The sequence below is a fragment of the Cicer arietinum genome, chromosome 3 (assembly GCF_000331145.2).
Source record: "Cicer arietinum cultivar CDC Frontier isolate Library 1 chromosome 3, Cicar.CDCFrontier_v2.0, whole genome shotgun sequence".
NCBI lineage: Eukaryota > Viridiplantae > Streptophyta > Magnoliopsida > Fabales > Fabaceae > Cicer > Cicer arietinum.
Window position 1 is genome coordinate 43,935,068 of NC_021162.2, and position 19,538 is coordinate 43,954,605.

Below are 19,538 nucleotides of genomic sequence, written 5' to 3' on the forward strand. Positions count from 1 at the left end.
ACATCTAGTTTCGTTGGAGACCGTATCTCGGATCCCAACACGAGGTACCCGAACAAGAGATCAACACTTGGACTGCATGTACCTATCTGCATTGTTATCATATCTTCGAAAAATATCATGCATATAGAGTCGCACTTTAGTTTGGCTTCCATCAACAAATTCCGCAGCCTCCAGAAGATATGACTTTCTACCATGAGGTCGACATGAGGCGTGACATTGATGATAATTGGAGTGTGGTTTAGAACGATGAGATTCAACATTGGAATGAACGTCAGAATTATCTATTGTAAGGTCAATTCGTTGAAGGTGTTTTACGCCACACTAAAGAATATATTAATTGGTTCATGCATCACACTAAATTATATATATATGTGGAAAGATACATGCGGGATCCACGTTTGCAACCTTCAACATATCATGATGTTCACTCAACCCCTCAATCAATCCCACAACAAGATACCATGCACCAAACACCGTCTTTATCATCACCACAACATCTTCATGAAGGTGCAGATATACCGACTCAGTACTACGTTCCTTCAGTGCCAACAATACCAACTCCCATTAATCCGAAAGAGAGAAGAATTTTACTTATTGCATAACTCCTGAGTCGGCTTATGCTGTTTTTGATTCCATGTATAACGTCGAAACTCAAAATTATACGGAAGCAGGTGGTAGTGGTTCTAATCCACAAACAGATTATAACGAGGATCAACCACAACAACCTCAAACTGTTCAAAGGACTAGACGAGTTCGACGACCGCGTAGATGTGGAACTGGAGGCCATTTAGATGAAAATAATTAATTTTAATTTGATGTATTTTTTTTATTTGTAGTATTTTTTTTATTGTATTTTTTTCCTTTTAATTTAATGTATTTTTATTTTATTAATATAATTTTCTTTTTACTATTAAAATTATTATTCTTTTTATTATTATTATAATTATTAAAATTTATAATATTATTAAATTTATTATTATTAATGTTTTTTCATAATAGTGTTTTGAATTTTTAAATATTTTAATTATTTATAATTTATTAAATAATAATAAACATAATTAATAATAAATATAAATATTTATTAAATGGCAAAAAAAAAGAAAATTAATGCCGGTACAAGGTCTCATTCCTTGCGACCATCTATTAACAATGAAAGAAATCCCTTCCACCTCGTTGCATCTCTAGGTTGTGATCAACAACTTGGGGCAAAAAAGTAGAATAATTCTGTATTTTTTTTTTCAAGTGTGGCATTTTAATATATAAAAAAAACAAAAGAGATATACATATAAAAAATCTTAAAATATGTCTTTTTAAAAATAAAAAAATTGGGTGGTTTTCCATTTTAGTGTTATCTGCGATTTCTAAATACAGTTGTTATCGCTTCTTTGTTTTCCCTCGCTAGTTTACTTACACTATCATAATGGGTCATTGGGTCCTTATGCATCATCAATCATATTATATATCATGTCTTTGACTCTCTTTTCTTATAGTCAACTTTTATCTCATAACAAAATCCAACCTACCCAAAGGAAAAGGTTTCACTAGGATTCTATTTTTGTGCTTTATCAAAATTCTGTTTGATTGGACGTTACACCTTATGTTTGCACAATTAAATTAAAATAAATATAGGCATATCCAGAAAAGTTAGGTGAGTAAAAGAAAAGGAAAAGTTAGAGGAGATTCAACTTCAACGGCTCCTTTAACTTATAAATCATTAATTTGTTTCTAATAAAAAATTATTGGATCAAACTATATTTTACATATGTATTTTATCAAATATCTTATTTAACCATTTAAAAAAATAAATTACATCTTCAATTTATCAAAATAACATCTAAATTATATCATAATAACTGTTAAAATATCTAATATATCAAAATTAATATTAGCTTTTAATTTTTATCTAAGATTATAATCTTTTTATTATAAATGAAAGTATAATTATAGTGCGAAGTGGTGAAACATTTTTATAATATATAATATAATATCAATGATTGGATAAATAATTAATTCAACACAATAAAATAAAAATCTGTTTGAAAGTTTAAATTAAATTAAATGAGCTTTGGAGTACATTTTGCCTATTTTGTTTTTAACTATTATTCTTTCTTTTGTCATTCCTTTCTCCTTAGATTAATAGGCCGTGGGGCTTGAGCTTTTTCAGATTGAAAAGCACACCACCATAGTTTGTAAGAATTCCACTAAGAGCTGTCTGCATAAAGTGGAGCAAGCATTTCAAAGATGCGTAAAGAAAAATGATTGCCATGCCAACAAGGAATAAGGATATAAATACTCAAAACACTTAGAATAAACCACTTTTTTGGGGCTAAGCTTGGGAAAAAGCCAAGCAATATGTTTGGAGGAATATAACTACTAGAGAGAATATCCCTATATGGGTGAAAGTTCATAGTGACATTTAATGGTAGGTGCCATATGTAGGGAGTTTGTTCAAGTTCTTTCACAAGCACTTAAAATACTTTTGCATCAGTGTTGATGGCTCAAGCAGAAGGAGCGATTAATAATATTCATTAGGATGAATAGAGGAACTCTGATGTCTACTTGATTTGTCTTGTATTAAATTGTAATGAAAAGAGTTCTTTGTACTCTTATACTAAATTGTAATTAAAAGAGCTCAAATGACTAAACCAACAAGTAAATTAAGTGTTTGGCTAATTGTGCAATTACAAATTTATAATTTAGATTGAAGTTTTGAAGTGTTGCTTTGTTCAAGTGTTTTGTTCCTTGCAAATGACAGCAAACATAAACCAATAATGCATGGATTATGAATAAACCAATCAACCAAAATAACCCAACAATATGAAATTCCTTTTATTATTACTATTTCATTAAATTCAATACAAGATATAGAAGTGCTATTTTGATTATAGTTTAGAAGAAGACTAACTCATTGAACATATAAAATTACAATGACGCAATCATTCATTACAATGTCACTTGCTACTTGATACTTATATTACATAGAACATACACTAATGAAATGAACAATCAAAATTACTTCATTGATATCTTAATAAATTCCGACAGCTAATAGTCATTGTAATCATCGAAGTATCTTCATCTTGGTCATATGGGTCAGACAATTATGCAAACACCTCGTGGACAGAAATAACCAATGGCTATAACATCAGGATCAACAATTTAACTATCAACTTGTGGGAAGAGTGCAATAACTTTATTTCTTTCGTTGATGACAACGTGCCTTTCCTCATTCGATCTTTTACTTTGTTCCACACTTCAGTTATGTTACCACAAGTTGGAGCAACATGTCCAATAAATTGTCAGGGAGAAGATCCGTTTTTGAGATACCAAACCTTTTGGTTTTCAGCTGCAAACGGACCCAGTATTTCATCTATTTTTAATTGATATTTACAATTTTTAATCTAAGCCGTTGGATACTTTTTGCACCACATGTAGTGTTAATGAATAGAAATGGAGATCTCTATTTTCAAGAAAAATGGAGACGATCTGGACCTTTTATTTGGGTCAATAAAGTAGTTATCTTTCTTTATTTGCATCAATTAAGGAAGATAAGCGTAAATGGCGGCCCAGCCAGCGAGATATTTATACCATGTTACAACTTTTGCATTAATAATATTTTAGACACATCTCACTAGCATTCACCAGAGAGAGTGGGGTCTAGTGCGGAAAACCTAAGCTTCATAAAAAATTCACAACCACTTATAATATAATATGCAAAAGGATCGAGTACACGTTACTTGAAACGGCAACACTCCAAAATTAGCATGGAACACTTAAATCAAAATTAAATATCACATAAATACACGTGGTGGGAGGCTAAGGGGAAGGGAAAAGGCCAACACGACTGTGGGAAGAGAATGGAGAAACGAGACAAATTGGCCAAGAAAGAAACAATGTTTGGAAACCTGAATTTTCACGGCTACTTTTCACGTTAACGTAGAAGCTCCAAATAATAGTGTTCAAGTAGACGTGTGTTTCACATGTATGGCCGCAGTCTATCAAATAATTGTTTCAACGAGAATTTGAATTCCAATTCTCCAGAACGATTAGTCCTGAATTGGAGCTTATTAACCACTTATGCCCAATTATATAGTTAAAAAAAGTCAAAATTTGAGACAAACAACTACAGTTAATTTCCATCCATAGAGAAGCTACATCAAGGTACCCAGTAAAATTATGACATTAGTCCACTCTGTACAAGTATATACTCATTTCAAATGCGTATAGTACAATTATATTAAGTTCTATACATATTACTTGCATGATAATATGGACAAATACTAATGAGATCAAGAGTTGCTATGCTGCTAAAGAAACCATATTGTTATTTTTATATATCAGTGTTGCATACACAATTTACTGATGTATTTTTTGTCAGAGTACCCACCATAGAAGGAATGTTCTGTAGTCTGTACAGTTAACTCTATACAAGTGGCCTATAAAAATTATAAAAACAAAACTGGGAGAGGAAATAACAAACATAACTTACATAAGAGATAAAAATTCCAGCAGAAACACTAAAGATCCTCACCTGGTATTGGTACAGAATGCAAAATAACTTGACTCCATAACTATTGCTCTCACTTCAGCAACATTCGTAGAAGCAAACAACTTCAGGTATATCATGCAGTAATGGTATTGTCTTCCTCAATCAGTAGTTCAGAACAATTAGGCATCTTGACAAATTTCTGGAAAAACTAAAACCCGAACCAACAATACCATTGAGTTTGTCCAACATAGCAGTCTCATCTAAATACAGAAGTGTCTGTGAATTTCTATTGTACAGGAGAAAACCCAAGCAAACCCATGTTGTCAATCATAGAAAATGGCATTTTGTTCAAATTCCACTATAATATGTTATAGTGTTGCTAGAGCTACTATTTGACAATACTTTGTACTGAATAACATATTGTGGAACGATAACGACTTGCTCAATTCTACTATTTATAATCGCTATTTGACAACACTGGAGCAAACTACTCTGTCGATGAAAAACTGCTTACATAAACCTGTGACTGAATAACTATCTTTCCAATTCTAAAACCTGGAAAAACAGTGAACCCAACTTTTGCCCTTCCCTTATTTGGCCAGGTTAACCTCTTAGTCACATCATCCATGTATACCATAGAGAACTCCACACCTCTTTCCACTTGAAAGATCTCAACCGCAGGATCAAAGGCATGGGACAACTTATGGAGTGTCCATATAGAACTAGCCATCCCAACAAACGCCTCATAAAACATACTCAACAACCTCCACGAATTCAACACTGCTTCATTTTGATCCAAATCAATGAAAATCGATGACTCCATCGAAGGATGGATAAGCTTCTCGTACTTCATCTCGCAAAACCTCGAAAACTCGCAACCTGGGTGAATGCCAAGCAATTCCATTGGATTGCTAGACACATGCTCAAGCAATTGCTTCAAAAAATCATTTCTCTCTTTGTAACCTAAGTCACACAAGTCTCCATTCGACGTCGACTCTTCATTTGCATTTATCTCGGAACTCAATTTGAAACAAAGCGAATCAAAACCTTGAAACATCCCTAAACAAACATAAGACAAAAGTGCATACTGATTATGCCCCTTTTTAGAATACACAACACCAGGATGAACTGCATTTGCAGCTAAACCTAAATCCCACCCAGCTTTCCTCATCAAACCAATCAAAATCTTCGTAAACTTATGAGCAGCTCTACTCGCATCATGCAACAAGGAATCAAAAACCCTAACACTTAACAAAACATCACAACTAGGGTTCATATTCAAATTCAAACTAGTATTATTATTATTATTATTACTGTTACAAAGCTTCTTAGACAAATTCACATTACCCTTTTGAATCTCATTAAGCTTTTTTCTAAGGGAGAAAACCACATCATGCTTCTGCTCAAGTTCCAATTGCAACCGATTCGATACGGTGCCGAGTGTTCGAAGCTTGCTCTGATTCTCTTCCACTTCAGCCTCCAAAGAAGAACCAAAGGGAAAATTCGAAAACGATTCGGGATTGCAATAGAATTTCTTGAATTCAGAGAGTCTTTGAAGATGAGAAACGAGAACTTTATCAGCGTTTTTCACGTTCTCTTCAACGAAAGGAACGTGTGCGCTTTGTAATTGGAAGTAAGAAGCTTCGAAAGCTGAAACAGCGGCGAAAATCGAAGCGAATAGATCGTGCGACGTCGTTTCAGTTAGTAGTTGTTTTGGAGTAAACGACGGTGTCGTTTTGGGTTGAATTAGTGGTGGTGGTGAGTCGGTGGATGGGTTAGGGTCGGGTTTAATGACGACGACTTTTTGATCGGTGATGATTTCCTCGGCGGAGTCGAGGAGTGAGAAACAGTCTGATTCGTCGTTTTCGTCGGCGAAGAATTCGAAGGTTTTGGTTTTAAAAGCGAGAGCGAATTTCTGAAACATTTCGGAGATTTGAGGGGGTTTATTGTTGTTGTTGTTTGGTAGGTTACGGTTGTCATCAATTTCTGGCATTGCTTTGTTTTGTGGAGATTCCAAGGATGGATCTAGAAGCAAATTAGAGAGATGAATAAGAATAAAACTTGATTTGAAGTGGGATACTGCTAATGTTCTTTGAATGTCTTGTAAGGAAGGCCATGTGGGGTTTGGTAATTTTTTGGAGTCATTTTTGTAAAAAGTTTCTGCTTTTTGAGATGCGGCTTAATTTAATTAAGAGGATTAATTCCATTATCAGACCTAAGTTATGATGTTGAAAATCGAAAGGACTATTATTCTTTGTCCTTGTTAACGGCAAAATAAAAGAAAAGGATAGCGTGGCGTATATGGTAATTCGTTTCCTTCTTGACCGTTAAATCTCTCTACCTTTTTTCTTTATTTATAATCATTATTTTTTATTTTTGAAATGCTACAAGTTAGCTTGATAACAAGCTAAATATAGAAATTTTAACTATAAATGCATTAAAATTTTTTTTTTCAACTTAATCAAAGTCCAAATTTTGTTATTGTTAATAAGTGTTTTAAAGACATTGTTAGTAAGACTCTTTTATTTATATAAAAAATTTAAATATATATATATTTTTGTTAATCTTTTACCTAATATACATTTTGTTGTTATTTTTTATTCTCTACAAGTGATAAACGTTAGTTCTTTTCATAATAATCATTAATCACAAGAAAAACTATAGCAACATCAATAAGATCGATACACAAATCATGAATCACAAACACAAATCTCCAGTCACTATATTCATTTGTAGCAACATCAACATTTATTTGGAAGAAGTCTGAATTAGCAGCAACCCTATAATGAAAACTGTTAGAACTAGAATGGGAAACAATGTTCAAGTGAAGGGAGTGAGAGTCATACAAGGAGAAATTCAATTTTTCTTTTTAATTGTGATGCATTTCAAAGCCTTATAAGACCTCCACATGTAGGGAGTCATAAGATGGTTTGGTGGTTATGGAGAGTTGGAGTGACAAGGAGGTTATGAGCTCAACTTTCTCTTCTAACAAAAATTAACGACTAAGTATTAACATTGACAATGTTCAAGTGAAGGGAGTGAGAGTCATACGAGGAGAAACTCAAATTTTCTTTGTAATTGTATGACATTTCAAAGCCTTATAAGGCCTCCACATGTAGGGAGTGATAAGATGGTTTGGTGGTTATGGAGAGTTAGAGTGACAAGGAGGTTATGAGCTCAACTTCCTCTTCTAGCAAAAATTAACTACTAAGTATTAACATCGACAATTTAAAAAAAAAAAAGAAAAAGATCTTTGTAAGTATAGAAACTTGCTTAAAACGTTTTATTTATGAGACCACTAAAGATTGTAAGTAATTATAGCAATAATCTCTAGAGTGTGGAACATAGCTAATAAAAGGGCTTCTTCCAGTTAGGAATTAAAATTAACATAGCTATGTTCAAAATTAACCCTTAACAGGGATAAGAACCAGATTTATTTAGTCCACATTCAATCGCTAAAAGTGTGATTAGTGACATTCTTAAAATTGACATAGCTATGTTCAAAATTAACTCTTAACGGAGATAAGAACCAAATTTATTTAGCCCAAATTCAATCCCTAAAAGTGTGATTACTGCCATCCTAAATCTCGGACTTATTTTCAAAGCCTAATTCATCCTTTCTTATTCAAAAAGAAGTAGTAAATCAAAATTTCAAAAAATTTTCGCTTCAAAAACTAATGATCTTTTAAGGATTTCAATCCTGATGACATAAATTCAAATCACTTAATCACAAGTATTCAAGTATGCAATGCAAATGATATGCTATTCAAATTTCAACATTTCTTATGATTGTGGTACCATTTAAAAAAATGAGTGTTAGAACTATCAAGTTGTCACAACTTGCGTCCTAAAAGATTAAAAAGATGTCACATTTAATTAAACTAAATTTCGTATATTTATTAATTTATTTGTGAAGATGAGTTTTAGAATTATCAAGTTGTCACAACTTGCTTCCTAAAAACTCAAAGGTTAACAAATGTCACATCTAATTAACCCTTCAATATTTGATTATAATTTTATCTCTGTTTTCTTTTTAAGAATTAAAAAAATTGATGTAAAATATTAAATAAGTTTAAATGATTCTACGAAATAAAATCAATAATAAACACGAAAATATAATAGCAATAAGAAAATATATGGACTTGTAACTTAATCTGTTAAATAGACAAAAACACATTTTAATAATAGAACCAAAAATACTAATTACAAGTGTGATCATCTTTTAAAATATTTTGTAATTTAATAAGCGAGGATAGAAAATTCATTTTAATATTAAATAATACAACCCAAAAAAAAAACTCTATCGTAATATCAAATAAATGATATTTATCGCCATTTAATTATGTCTATAATTATTTATATTAAATAAAATTATTTATGTTAAATGAAATAAATATCATGACAGCTAATACTTAGTTAACATGGAGATAGAGGACTAGTAAGGAAGAAAAACTCATCGATCACATCTATTATTGAGCAAACAAATCACGTCTTTCGAAGAAAAATCTCAGGCAAGAAACAAATCTTAAGCTTTACGACACAATAAAAAACTGATCTCAAACAAAACACTACCCACACATTTTAAACTTTATAAACACAAGAAAAAAATATCTAAACTAAAACTCCATTCGCACATAACAAAACAAAATTTCATCTTTCACAATCAACTCTAGTTTTAAATCTTAGTTTTCTAAAGTTTACCCCTTTCAATAATATACATTTTGGACAACATAGCAAACATTAAGAGAATGAGAAAATACATGCATTTTTAGATGTCGATGAAGACAGAGGCGGTCCACGGTGGTGTGCATCGGTTTCTACTTCTGTTGGTTGTGTTGTTAATATGGATTTTAATATGTCTATGATTATGTGTTGATTTGAGGAAATCAGATGGTGGATCTTTTTTCTCTTTTTTTTTTTTTTTGTGTAATACTCTTTTTTATTTCAAAAAGAGAAAAAAAAATTCTCATTTTTTGTCTTTTGATTTTTCTCTTCTGAAAAATAAAACTATCTCCTTTCAATGGTTGATTCTTTGCCTCAATTTATATGATAAAATGATGAATAAGGGGTTGACTTTTTTGATTGAGTATTCAAATCATAAAAATAATACCATTAGACTAAATAAAAAGTAAAATAAAAATAAAAACATAAAGTGAAGGGACTTCCTGAAAAAGCACAAAATAGGAAACTAGGAGATGACATGGACTCAAAATCACATCAGATTTAACAAATTGAAAATTTTAAACTTAATAATAACAAATATATATATATATATATTGGAATTATTTTTAGTTGGTCGGATAAAATTGAGATACTATAGTTTCCCCTAGTTAATTATATTTACTAATAATATAAATATTGTCGTTGTAAAAAAATTATTAAAAATAAAGACCTAAATTTTGGCTAAATAAATTTTGAAAGTAGAAGAAGCGTAGATTAACATGTTTGACATAGATAAAAAATGATTGTCTCCAGATTGTTACTGGTGCGTAGATTAACATGAATAAAAATGGTCGTCTTTGAATTGGTTACCGATGCGTAGATCGACAAAAAATATAAACGATCGTTTTTAGATTGGTTACTGATGTATAGATCGATCAAAATAAAATAAAAAATGATCGTCTTCGGATTGATTAACAATGCGTAGATCGACAAAAATAAAAAATGCAATGTTAATTGCAATATAAATGTATCATGAGCAAAGTGACAAAAAGGTTGTTGAGTATAAATAGAGAATAAACATAATATATGCATAATTCACTCATTATACATTACGCAAGGTTGTTAAGTATATGTAAACTATGAATGAAAATGCATAGATCATATGTGAGTACGTGACAAAAAATATAAAAATGAATGTAAGATGCATGGAATGAAAATAAATTTTTGTTTATTTTTTTGTTTCCCCGATCCTTATACGTGCCCACAACATTCAATGGATGAATTTAGATAACAACCGTTTTTTGTATGATGACTCTAGTACATCTTGTGTGACATCTTTTTTTCCGAGGCGAATCAAATGTGCATCGTTTAAAATGATTACCCTCCCTTTTTTTCTTACACACCCATATATCTCGAGTTCCTATGTATATATTTTTCAAGCGTCAAAATACTTAAGATATTTTTTAATTATTTATTTATATTTTTACATATTTCAAATTTCAACATTTATTATCATAAAACAATATTTTAAAATGCTAGAACAATCATCCATGAAACTGAATAAGTTTAGAATAAGTGTCAGGTACAACGGTACAACATTGAATGAAAACATTGAAAAATGTACATTCATTTATTAGGAACTGAACAATTAAGGTTCCAATGTATTGATGAGTGTGTTTAGCTTTAGTTTGAGAGATAACAAACTCTAGTCATTATTGTAATTTAAGACTCTTGTTGGTCAACTTCCAAGAATAATAATTGCCCCAGTTTGAACCGCTTCATCCTTTTTTTGTTATCCCTAACTTTTGCGTGGACCACTCTCCTCTCAAGATGCATATACCAACTTAATGATGCCCCACTAAATCTGTCTGGATAAAAATGAATGAGAAGTTTATCATTATGAGCTTGAGAAGCCATTTTTCTACAATACATGGTCATATGATTTTTAGGACATGTGGCACCTTTATATTTTTCAAACTTAGGTACCTTGAATTTTAAAGAGATCGCCACATCGAGAACCAAATACATATCAAAAGCTTCGAGGCCATGGACATTATTCCCCTCAATTTCTTTTATTCGTTCTTGTAATATATGTAATTTTTCTTTGGATTTTGTATCACCACTGATAAATTGAGGTTGTTGCCAATTTTCGTTAGCATCAAGATGAAGTACTTGGGGTGCACTGAATAAAACATTTGTTGAAGGTATAGTTTTTTGGGGTGGCAAATATCCCTAAGGAGATGGGATTTGCATTTGGTTTAAGCTTTGGGAGTTGATATTTGAGTGGTTTGGGTTATTGTCGATGGGGTTGATGACTAAAGGCAGAGTATAACCAAGTGGGAGACCATACATAGGAAATTGCATAGTTGCCGTACGAAATTGTTGGGTAGTCGGGGTACAGCCTAGTGGGTGAGAATGAGTAGTTTGGTGTTCTTCATTTACAGTTGGAGAATCTCCATTTGTATTCTCCTTTCTTGCTAAAGCCTATATAGCCTCTAAGATTCAATCAACCTTATCCTACAATTAGCTAACATATGTTCTCATCACTTCTTGGTTTTGCTCAAGTTCATTCATGATCTTGGAGTTTGCACGAGTTCGATAAGGATGTCAGGGAAACAACTTAATTGATTTTTTATGTTTTTTTTAATTAAATAAAAAAATTTATGAGCATGTATTAAATATGAATGGAATGAAGATGAAATTCTTTAGTTAACTATGATAGTTGGATGTTGGGGAATCATAAGTCTTACATAATTTTATTTTATTTTAATGAACAAGAATTACTAGTAAAGAAAATACGGGGATTAGTAAACAAAACAACAAATCTTTCACCGATGAGAAAAAAAAAACACATTTAAATTAAAAACTACATCGACTATGGTATTTCAATAATCTCTTTCAATAGGATAATCAATCTTCTCCCCAAATTCTTCTACCAAATGTTTGCAATATTCAACGAACTTGTAAACTTTGACTGAACTATTGAGCGGATGCATTACTGCATCAATCTCTCTTAGATGTTTTGGAATTTTTATGATTGTTTGATTAGCTTGCATTGCCAATTTTGAAAAGCAATCTTTCCAATGATTGCCTTTATCTCCCAACTCTTTATAAATATCTTGATTCTTCAATTGTCCAAGCAACATCATAAAATGATCCTCCCAATCTCTCTTAGATGTTTTGGAATTTTTATGATTGCTTGATTAGCTTGCATTGCCAATTTTGAAAAGCAATCTTTCCAATGATTGCCTTTATCTCCCAACTCTTTATAAATCTCTTGATTCTTCAATTGTCCAAGCAACATCATAAAATGATCCTCCCAATATATAGTTTCACCTTTTAAGTCATTATAGATTTTTTGTTGATAATAAATGTATTTCTTTAACTCTCTAGAAGTCTCCATTTCCGTTCTCAGTGCATCTTGATGTTTTGAGAGTAATTCTTCAATTTCTTCCTGTTGTTGCCTCTCATTCTTTACTTGACTCTCGTGCTCAACTACCATCTCTTTAAGTTGTTTCTTTAAATCTTGAAATTTGTCCACAATTTCTTCCACATATAGGCTTCTTCAATCGCTTCATTCCTTTCTTGCTTTCGGACATCTAATTCTTCATTTGCTCATCTCAAACAATCTTGTAAGTCAAGTTTATTTTTTTTTTTCAATTTTCAACCTCTTGTTGCTTCTTTCAATAAATTGACTATTACAGGTGTTTTCTGATCCTAAGTTCTCATTCTCTTTGGAGACTTTTTCTAACTTCGCTTGCAATTAATATAGGGTAGCCAAGTTGTCTCTGAGCTACCGTTGGATTGTAATTAATACATCTTTTGGTTCCCATAAGAGGTACATTTGGAAAATCTATGCATTGGCATATTACTTCATCCACCCCTTGTTCTCTATGATACCATGAAATTGTGTCCTCAGTAAGACTAGCTATACTTTGAGCCATTCACGATTACTTTTAACTCCAACATGATACCTTTTCGTGAACATGTGAGATATGAACCAAGTATACAACATTGGAACACAACACAAAATTGTTTACCCTTTCTTCTCATGTCGCATATGCAGAGAGTATTATACATCGGCAAGAACCCCATCAATTAGGTTTTGTTTATTTTTGTTAAAGGCCAAGAAGACATTGATGATGGAAAAATATACAAAATTATTAAGGTTTGAGAATAAAACAATATCATAGATAATGAGACCCAAAACATCTATAAAAGTACCCCATTCTTTTTTAATGGCTAAATCTTGGCATTTTTGCTGTAGATATTTTCTTGAAAAACCATGAATAGCTTCGTTTTCCTTATTTTTACTTTCCAACTCTCTTATGTCAATTTTCTACAATTTAGCAATTGTGCCCAAATTTGGTGGTTGCCCTATATGTCGATAAAAATCTCCTTTCTATAGAGAGTAACCCAATATTCGTTCGAATTTTTCTAATGTTGGGGCCAACTGAAAATCTTGAAATGTCTTGAACTGTATTTTCTCACCCTAAACACAACATGGTTCCTATTAGAAAATACAGATGTGTTGATTGTTTTCTAAAGAAATTATGTTTTGTTATTGATAAAAAAGAAGAAGTTATTTTGACCAAAAAAATGAGTTTGTTTGATTTGAATAGTTATTTTGGAATACGAATTTCAAGACTATCAATTTGTACCACTTGTGTCTCAAAAATTCAAAGATTAAAAAGATATCACATCTAAATTAATCAAATTTTAAAAGTTGATTTTCGGTTAATATAAAAAAAAACGGCGTTAAAACTATCAAGTTAACTTGCATCCTAAAAGACTAAGAAGATGTCACATCTAATTAATCAAATTAAACTAAATTTTGTATATTTTTTAATTTATTTGTGATGATGAGTTTTAGAACTTTCAAGTTGTCACAACTTGCGTCTTAACAACTCAAAAGTTAACAAATGTCACATCTAATTAACCCTTCAATATTTGATTATAATTTTATCGTTGTTTTCTTTTTAAGAATTAAAAAAATTGATGCTAAATATTAAATAAGTTTAAATGATTCTACGAAATAAAATCAGTAATAAATACGAAAACAAAATAGTAACAAGATAAATATATGGACTTGTAACTTAATATGTTAAATAGACAAAAATATATTTTAATAATAGAACTAAAAATATTAATTACAAGTGTGGTCTTCTTTTAAAATATTTTGTAATTTAATAAGTGAGGAAACTAAATTCATTTTAATATTTAATAGCATAACCCAAAAAGAAAAATATATTATAGTTTAAAATAAATTATATTTATCGTCATTTAATTATGTTCATAATTATTTATATGAAATAGAATTATTTATGTTAAATGGAATAAATATCATGGCAACTAATACTTAGTTAACGTGAAGATAGAGGACCAGTTGGGAAGAAACGCACATCGATCACATCTATTACTTTGCAAATAAATCACGTCTTTCGAAGAAAAGTATCGTAGACAAGAAACATATTTTAAGCTTTACAACACAATAAAAAAATGAACTCAAACAAAACACTAGCCACACATTTTAAACTTTACAAACTCAAGAAAAAAAAATCTCAACCAAAACTCCATTCACACATAACAAAACAAAATTTCATCTTTCTCATAATCAAAATTTCATTTTAAGTTTTTTTTTTTTTTATATAGTTGGCCATGGCACAGAGCTATCATTATTTTTTCTTCTATGAGATTCAATTGTTCATATTGTGATTGAATCCACTCTGCCTCTTCTAGTTTTGTTTCCACCAGGACTCTGATCGAGGGAATTTCAATTTCAATGGAAGTACAACTTTCATTCCATACACCAATGAAAAAGGAGTTGTCCCTGTTGAGGTGCGAACAAAAGTTTTATAGCCATGTAATGCAAAGGGAAGCTTTGGTATGCCAATCCTTATATATCTCCACAATCTTTTGTATGATCTTCTTGATATTCGTATTTGCTGCTTCTACAACCCCATTCATTTTGGGACGATATGGAGAAGAATTATGGTGCTGAATTTTGAAACTATCGCACAACTCTTTCATCATTTTGTTATTTAAATTAGTCGCATTATCAATGATTATCTTATTTGGCAAGCCATATTGACAAATCAATTCACTTTTGATGAATCAGACAACCACACTTCTCGTCACATTGGCATAAGAAGCGGCTTCAACCCATTTTATGAAATAATCAATAGCTACTAGGATAAACTGGGGCCCATTTGAAGCCTTAGGCTCGATGAGTCCAATAACATCCATTCCCCACATTGAAAATGGCTATGGTTATGTTAAGACATTCAAAGACGTGGGCGATACATGTACTTTATTAGCATAGATTTGACATTTATGACATTTCTTTACGTGGCTAAAGCAATCAGACTCCATGGTCAACCAATAAGAGCCAACCCTTAAGATTTTTCTTGCCATTGCGTTCCCATTTGCATGGGTTCCAAAAGAACCTTCGTGAACCTCTTGAATGATTTCTTCCTCTTGCGATTTATCCACACATCTGAGGAGAACCATATCATGATTTCTCTTATAGAGCATATCACCATTTAAGGAGAAGTTCATTGGCAATATCCTCAAAACCTTTTTCTCGTTCTCCGAAACACCCAATGGATATTCCTTATTCTTAACATAGGATTTGATATCACAAAACCATGGCTTGCCGTCATATTCTTCTTCTATTGATAAGCAATATGCTTGCATATCCTTTTGTTGAATTTTTATGACCAACACATCTTGACCGGTGTTAATTTTGAACATTGATGGTAATGTAGCCAGGGTGTCAACTAGTTGGTTTCCTTCTCGTGGGATATGGTGAAAAGTAATCTTATCGAAGTGTTCTTTCAATTCTTTGATATGGGTATGATATGGAATCAACTTAGAATCTCGAGTTTCCCACTGTCCTTTCATCTGATGGATGACCAACAATGAGTCTCCATATACCTCAAGAACTTTTACCTTTGATTCAATAGCTGCTTTAATGCCATAACACATGCCTCATATTATGTAATATTGTTTGTGCAATCAAAACACAACTTAGCCGTAAATGGAGTGAACTAGTTTTCTCGGGAAATCAAAATGGCCCCAATTCCATGCCCTAACGCGTTAGAAGCACCATCAAACACCAACGTCCATTTTTCTTTATCAGATGATCCAATCTCTTCAAATAAAGTCATTATGCCTTCATCAGGGAATTCACACTACATTGGTTGATAAAATTCTATAGGTTGTTTGGCCAAATACTCTGCTAGTGCACTTCCTTTGATAGCTTTCTGTGTAACGTATATCAAATTGTATTCTGATAACAACATCTACCAATGGGAAATCCTTCCAATAAGAGCAGGTTTATCAAAGATGTACTTAATTGGGTCCATTTTAGAAACCAACCAAGTTGTATGGCATAACATGTATTTCCTCAACTGACGAGCAACACATGCTAATTCGCAACATGTTTGCTCAAGAAGTGAATACCTTGTTTCACAGCTGGTGAACTTTTTTCTCAAATAATAAATAACATGTTCTTTCTTACTAGATTCATCATGCTGTCCCATTACACAACTCATTGACTCGTCAAGTACTATTAAGTACATAATAAGCGGTTTCCCAGGAACAAGAGGCACTAAGATTGGAGGTTTTGACAGGTACTTCTTAATCTTTTCGAAAGCTTTTTGACAATTCTCATTCCATTCAACCTTTTGGTCTTTGCGCAATGATAACTCTTCATCATATGCATATTTTTCATTGTTTTTAGTCTTATTTATCTTTAATCATTAGTTAATTTAATGAGTTATTTGATATATTTTGTTGATTTTAACTCTTTGATTTAATGAAATATTTATGTTATTATTTCCTTGATTAAGTAGGGATTTTTTGGAGTTATGTGTTGTTACTTTGTTTTAGTGCAGTGCTGAATTTTTGTGAGAAATCAACATGACCTATGTAGAGTATTTCAGCCATATCTGGAGTTGTAGATGTCTAATTGGAGTCAAACCAAGTGAAAATGAAAGCTAAGGTCCATAGCTACAACTTTCATGAAGACACCAGAACCAAATTCAGACTCGAAAGAGGAGAAAATGCAATATACGTCGGACATCAGATGTTGTGCGCTTGAAGCGCGCCAGACGCGCGTTTCCAGCCATTCAGCACTGTCGAGGCGCGCCTGAAGCGCGTTTTCTGCGTCTGGGGTGCATTTCTGAACCAGTAACACTGTCCAAGCGCGCCTGGAGCGTGTTTCCTGCGCCCGGGGCACGCGACGCGCATCAGCAACTATAAAAATGCAATTTTTCACTGTTTTAGGGATCTTTTGGACTCTTGGGAAGTTGGGAGACTTGTGCCATAGCATAGAAACTCAAAGACGGCCGTTTCTAACACCATTGGAGCAGTTTTATCAAGAATCACTCATGAATCCTTCTTGTAATTCTTCTCTAATCTCTATCTTTTTGTTAGGGATGAGTGTAACAAGATGAAACCCTTATTTTTATGATTTGATTTCTAGTTATCTGAATGAGTTTATTGGATTATTTTTCTCATCTTTGTGCTTAATGCTTTTTATTGCCTGACCAACATTAAAATGTTCTACGATTTGTATTTTGAAACGGAAGTGGACTTTACGAATGCTTGAGATGAGAAATTCATGAATTTGTAGTCTAGACATAAATGCAGGTCATGAAACAAATTAAATTAGTTGCAAAGCAATAATTTACAAGAGAATTTTTGTACGGTAATGCTTATTTCTAATCTTAAATCTACTAAGAAATTAGGGGTTACTTTGGAATTAAAGGTTATGTCACTAAGACATTAGGGCAAGAATAATAAAGAGAATTCGGTAATAATTCAATAAAGGAATTCAGTAACTAGGATCAAATTAGGCACCAAGGTTGGATTCGAAGTGAAACTCATCCCTGACATTTTTCTCATTATAAAGGATCAATTTTATTACTATTGTTAATTTCAAATATTATTTCAATCAATTCGAAAATTTTTTGTTCAATTTTAGTAATTAAATATAATTCGACAGTAAAACGCAATCCTTGAGTTCAATACTCGGTACTACCGTTTTAATTATTACTTTCAACGATTCAGTACACTTGTTGAAACGCTATCAAGCAACAACTTGAAAATCGGCTCTCTTGTAGCGGTGAGATGCGATATGAACCTGGAAATGTAATTCAATCTACCCAAAATCCACGAACTTCTTTTTCCGTGCATGGGGCCGACGTTTATCATATTGCTTTTACTTTATCAGGGTCCACTTCTATCGCTTTTTGCCTAACGATAAACCTAAGTAACTTTCCTGATCTTACACCAAAAGTGCATTTAGCAAGGTTTAAACGATGTCTGAACTTCCTCAGTCGCACAAACAACTTTTGAAGGTTAACAACATGGTCCTCTTCGATTCGATACTTTGCTATCATATCATCCGCATAAACCTCTATCAAGTTAGATTGTTCCAATATGGGATGATTCCATATCAAGTTAGAATGTTCCAATATGGGATGATTTTGAGGAATCCTCTGACGATGAACAAGCGGATTTGGCTATTATGGCTCATACCAACTCTACCTCTATATCCAACACATATTTTGACACTGGAAGTGAATCAACAGATGAAGAAATTAAGGTATTTTCTAAATTTACTCGATCTGATTTAGTTACTGCTATAAATGATTTTTTAAAAGTAAATCACAAATTGTCTTTAAAATTGAAAAACACTTAGGAAAGAAAATACAATTCTAACTGAAAAAGTTAATGTTTTAAATAATCAAAGTGCTAAATTTAAAACAAAAAATGCAAATTGGAAAACTAATATTACTGAACTTAAAATAAAGAGTGCAAATCGGAAAACTGATATTACAGTACTTAAGACAGATAATGCAACTCTGAAAACTGATATTATTGAACTTAAAGCAGAAAATGCAATTCTGAAAACTGATATTGTTAAACTTAAGGCTAAAAATCTAACTCCGAAAGATAATTACAGTTGAACATCAATTGAAAATACCACATGTAACTCCGATAAGCATGAAGAAGTATTTCAAGATTTTCTTCATAATGGTATGGAAAAAAGCAAGTATTCATCTATGATTTATGGGGTTAGTAGGAATGGTAAAAGAGGAATAGAATTTCAAGAAAAAGTAATCGAATCTAAGTTTATTCCCTCTGATGATTTATGTACTATTTTCTATAATAAATGTCACACTAAAACATCTTTTCCTATGCTAACCACATGGATAGACAAGAAATCTTTAAGATCTAACAGACCAGGACCCAACCAGATTTGGGCACCAAAGAATAAATTTGTTTATGTTGCAGATACTCTAAGCAACCAAATTGAAACACCAGTCATGGTGCCTGGTCAATGGATGCATGCAATATATGAAGGCAAAAATGTCTA

The 19,538-nt window shown here is 31.9% G+C and overlaps 2 protein-coding genes across 2 annotated transcripts; both read right to left on the reverse strand.

Annotated features, from left to right (window-relative positions):
- Window positions 1–4,302: 4,302 nt before the first annotated feature.
- LOC101508636 (protein GRAVITROPIC IN THE LIGHT 1) lies at window positions 4,303–6,734 on the reverse strand. The gene has a single exon (XM_004514150.4). It carries the CDS (start codon window positions 6,480–6,482, stop codon window positions 4,977–4,979), a length of 1,506 nt encoding a protein of 501 aa, XP_004514207.1. The 5' UTR covers window positions 6,483–6,734; the 3' UTR covers window positions 4,303–4,976.
- An 8,687-nt stretch (window positions 6,735–15,421) lies between these two features.
- On the reverse strand, window positions 15,422–16,138 carry LOC140919772 (uncharacterized). The gene has a single exon (XM_073366409.1). The coding sequence runs from the start codon at window positions 16,136–16,138 to the stop codon at window positions 15,422–15,424; it is 717 nt and encodes a 238-aa protein (XP_073222510.1).
- Between the last annotated feature and the right edge of the window lie 3,400 nt (window positions 16,139–19,538).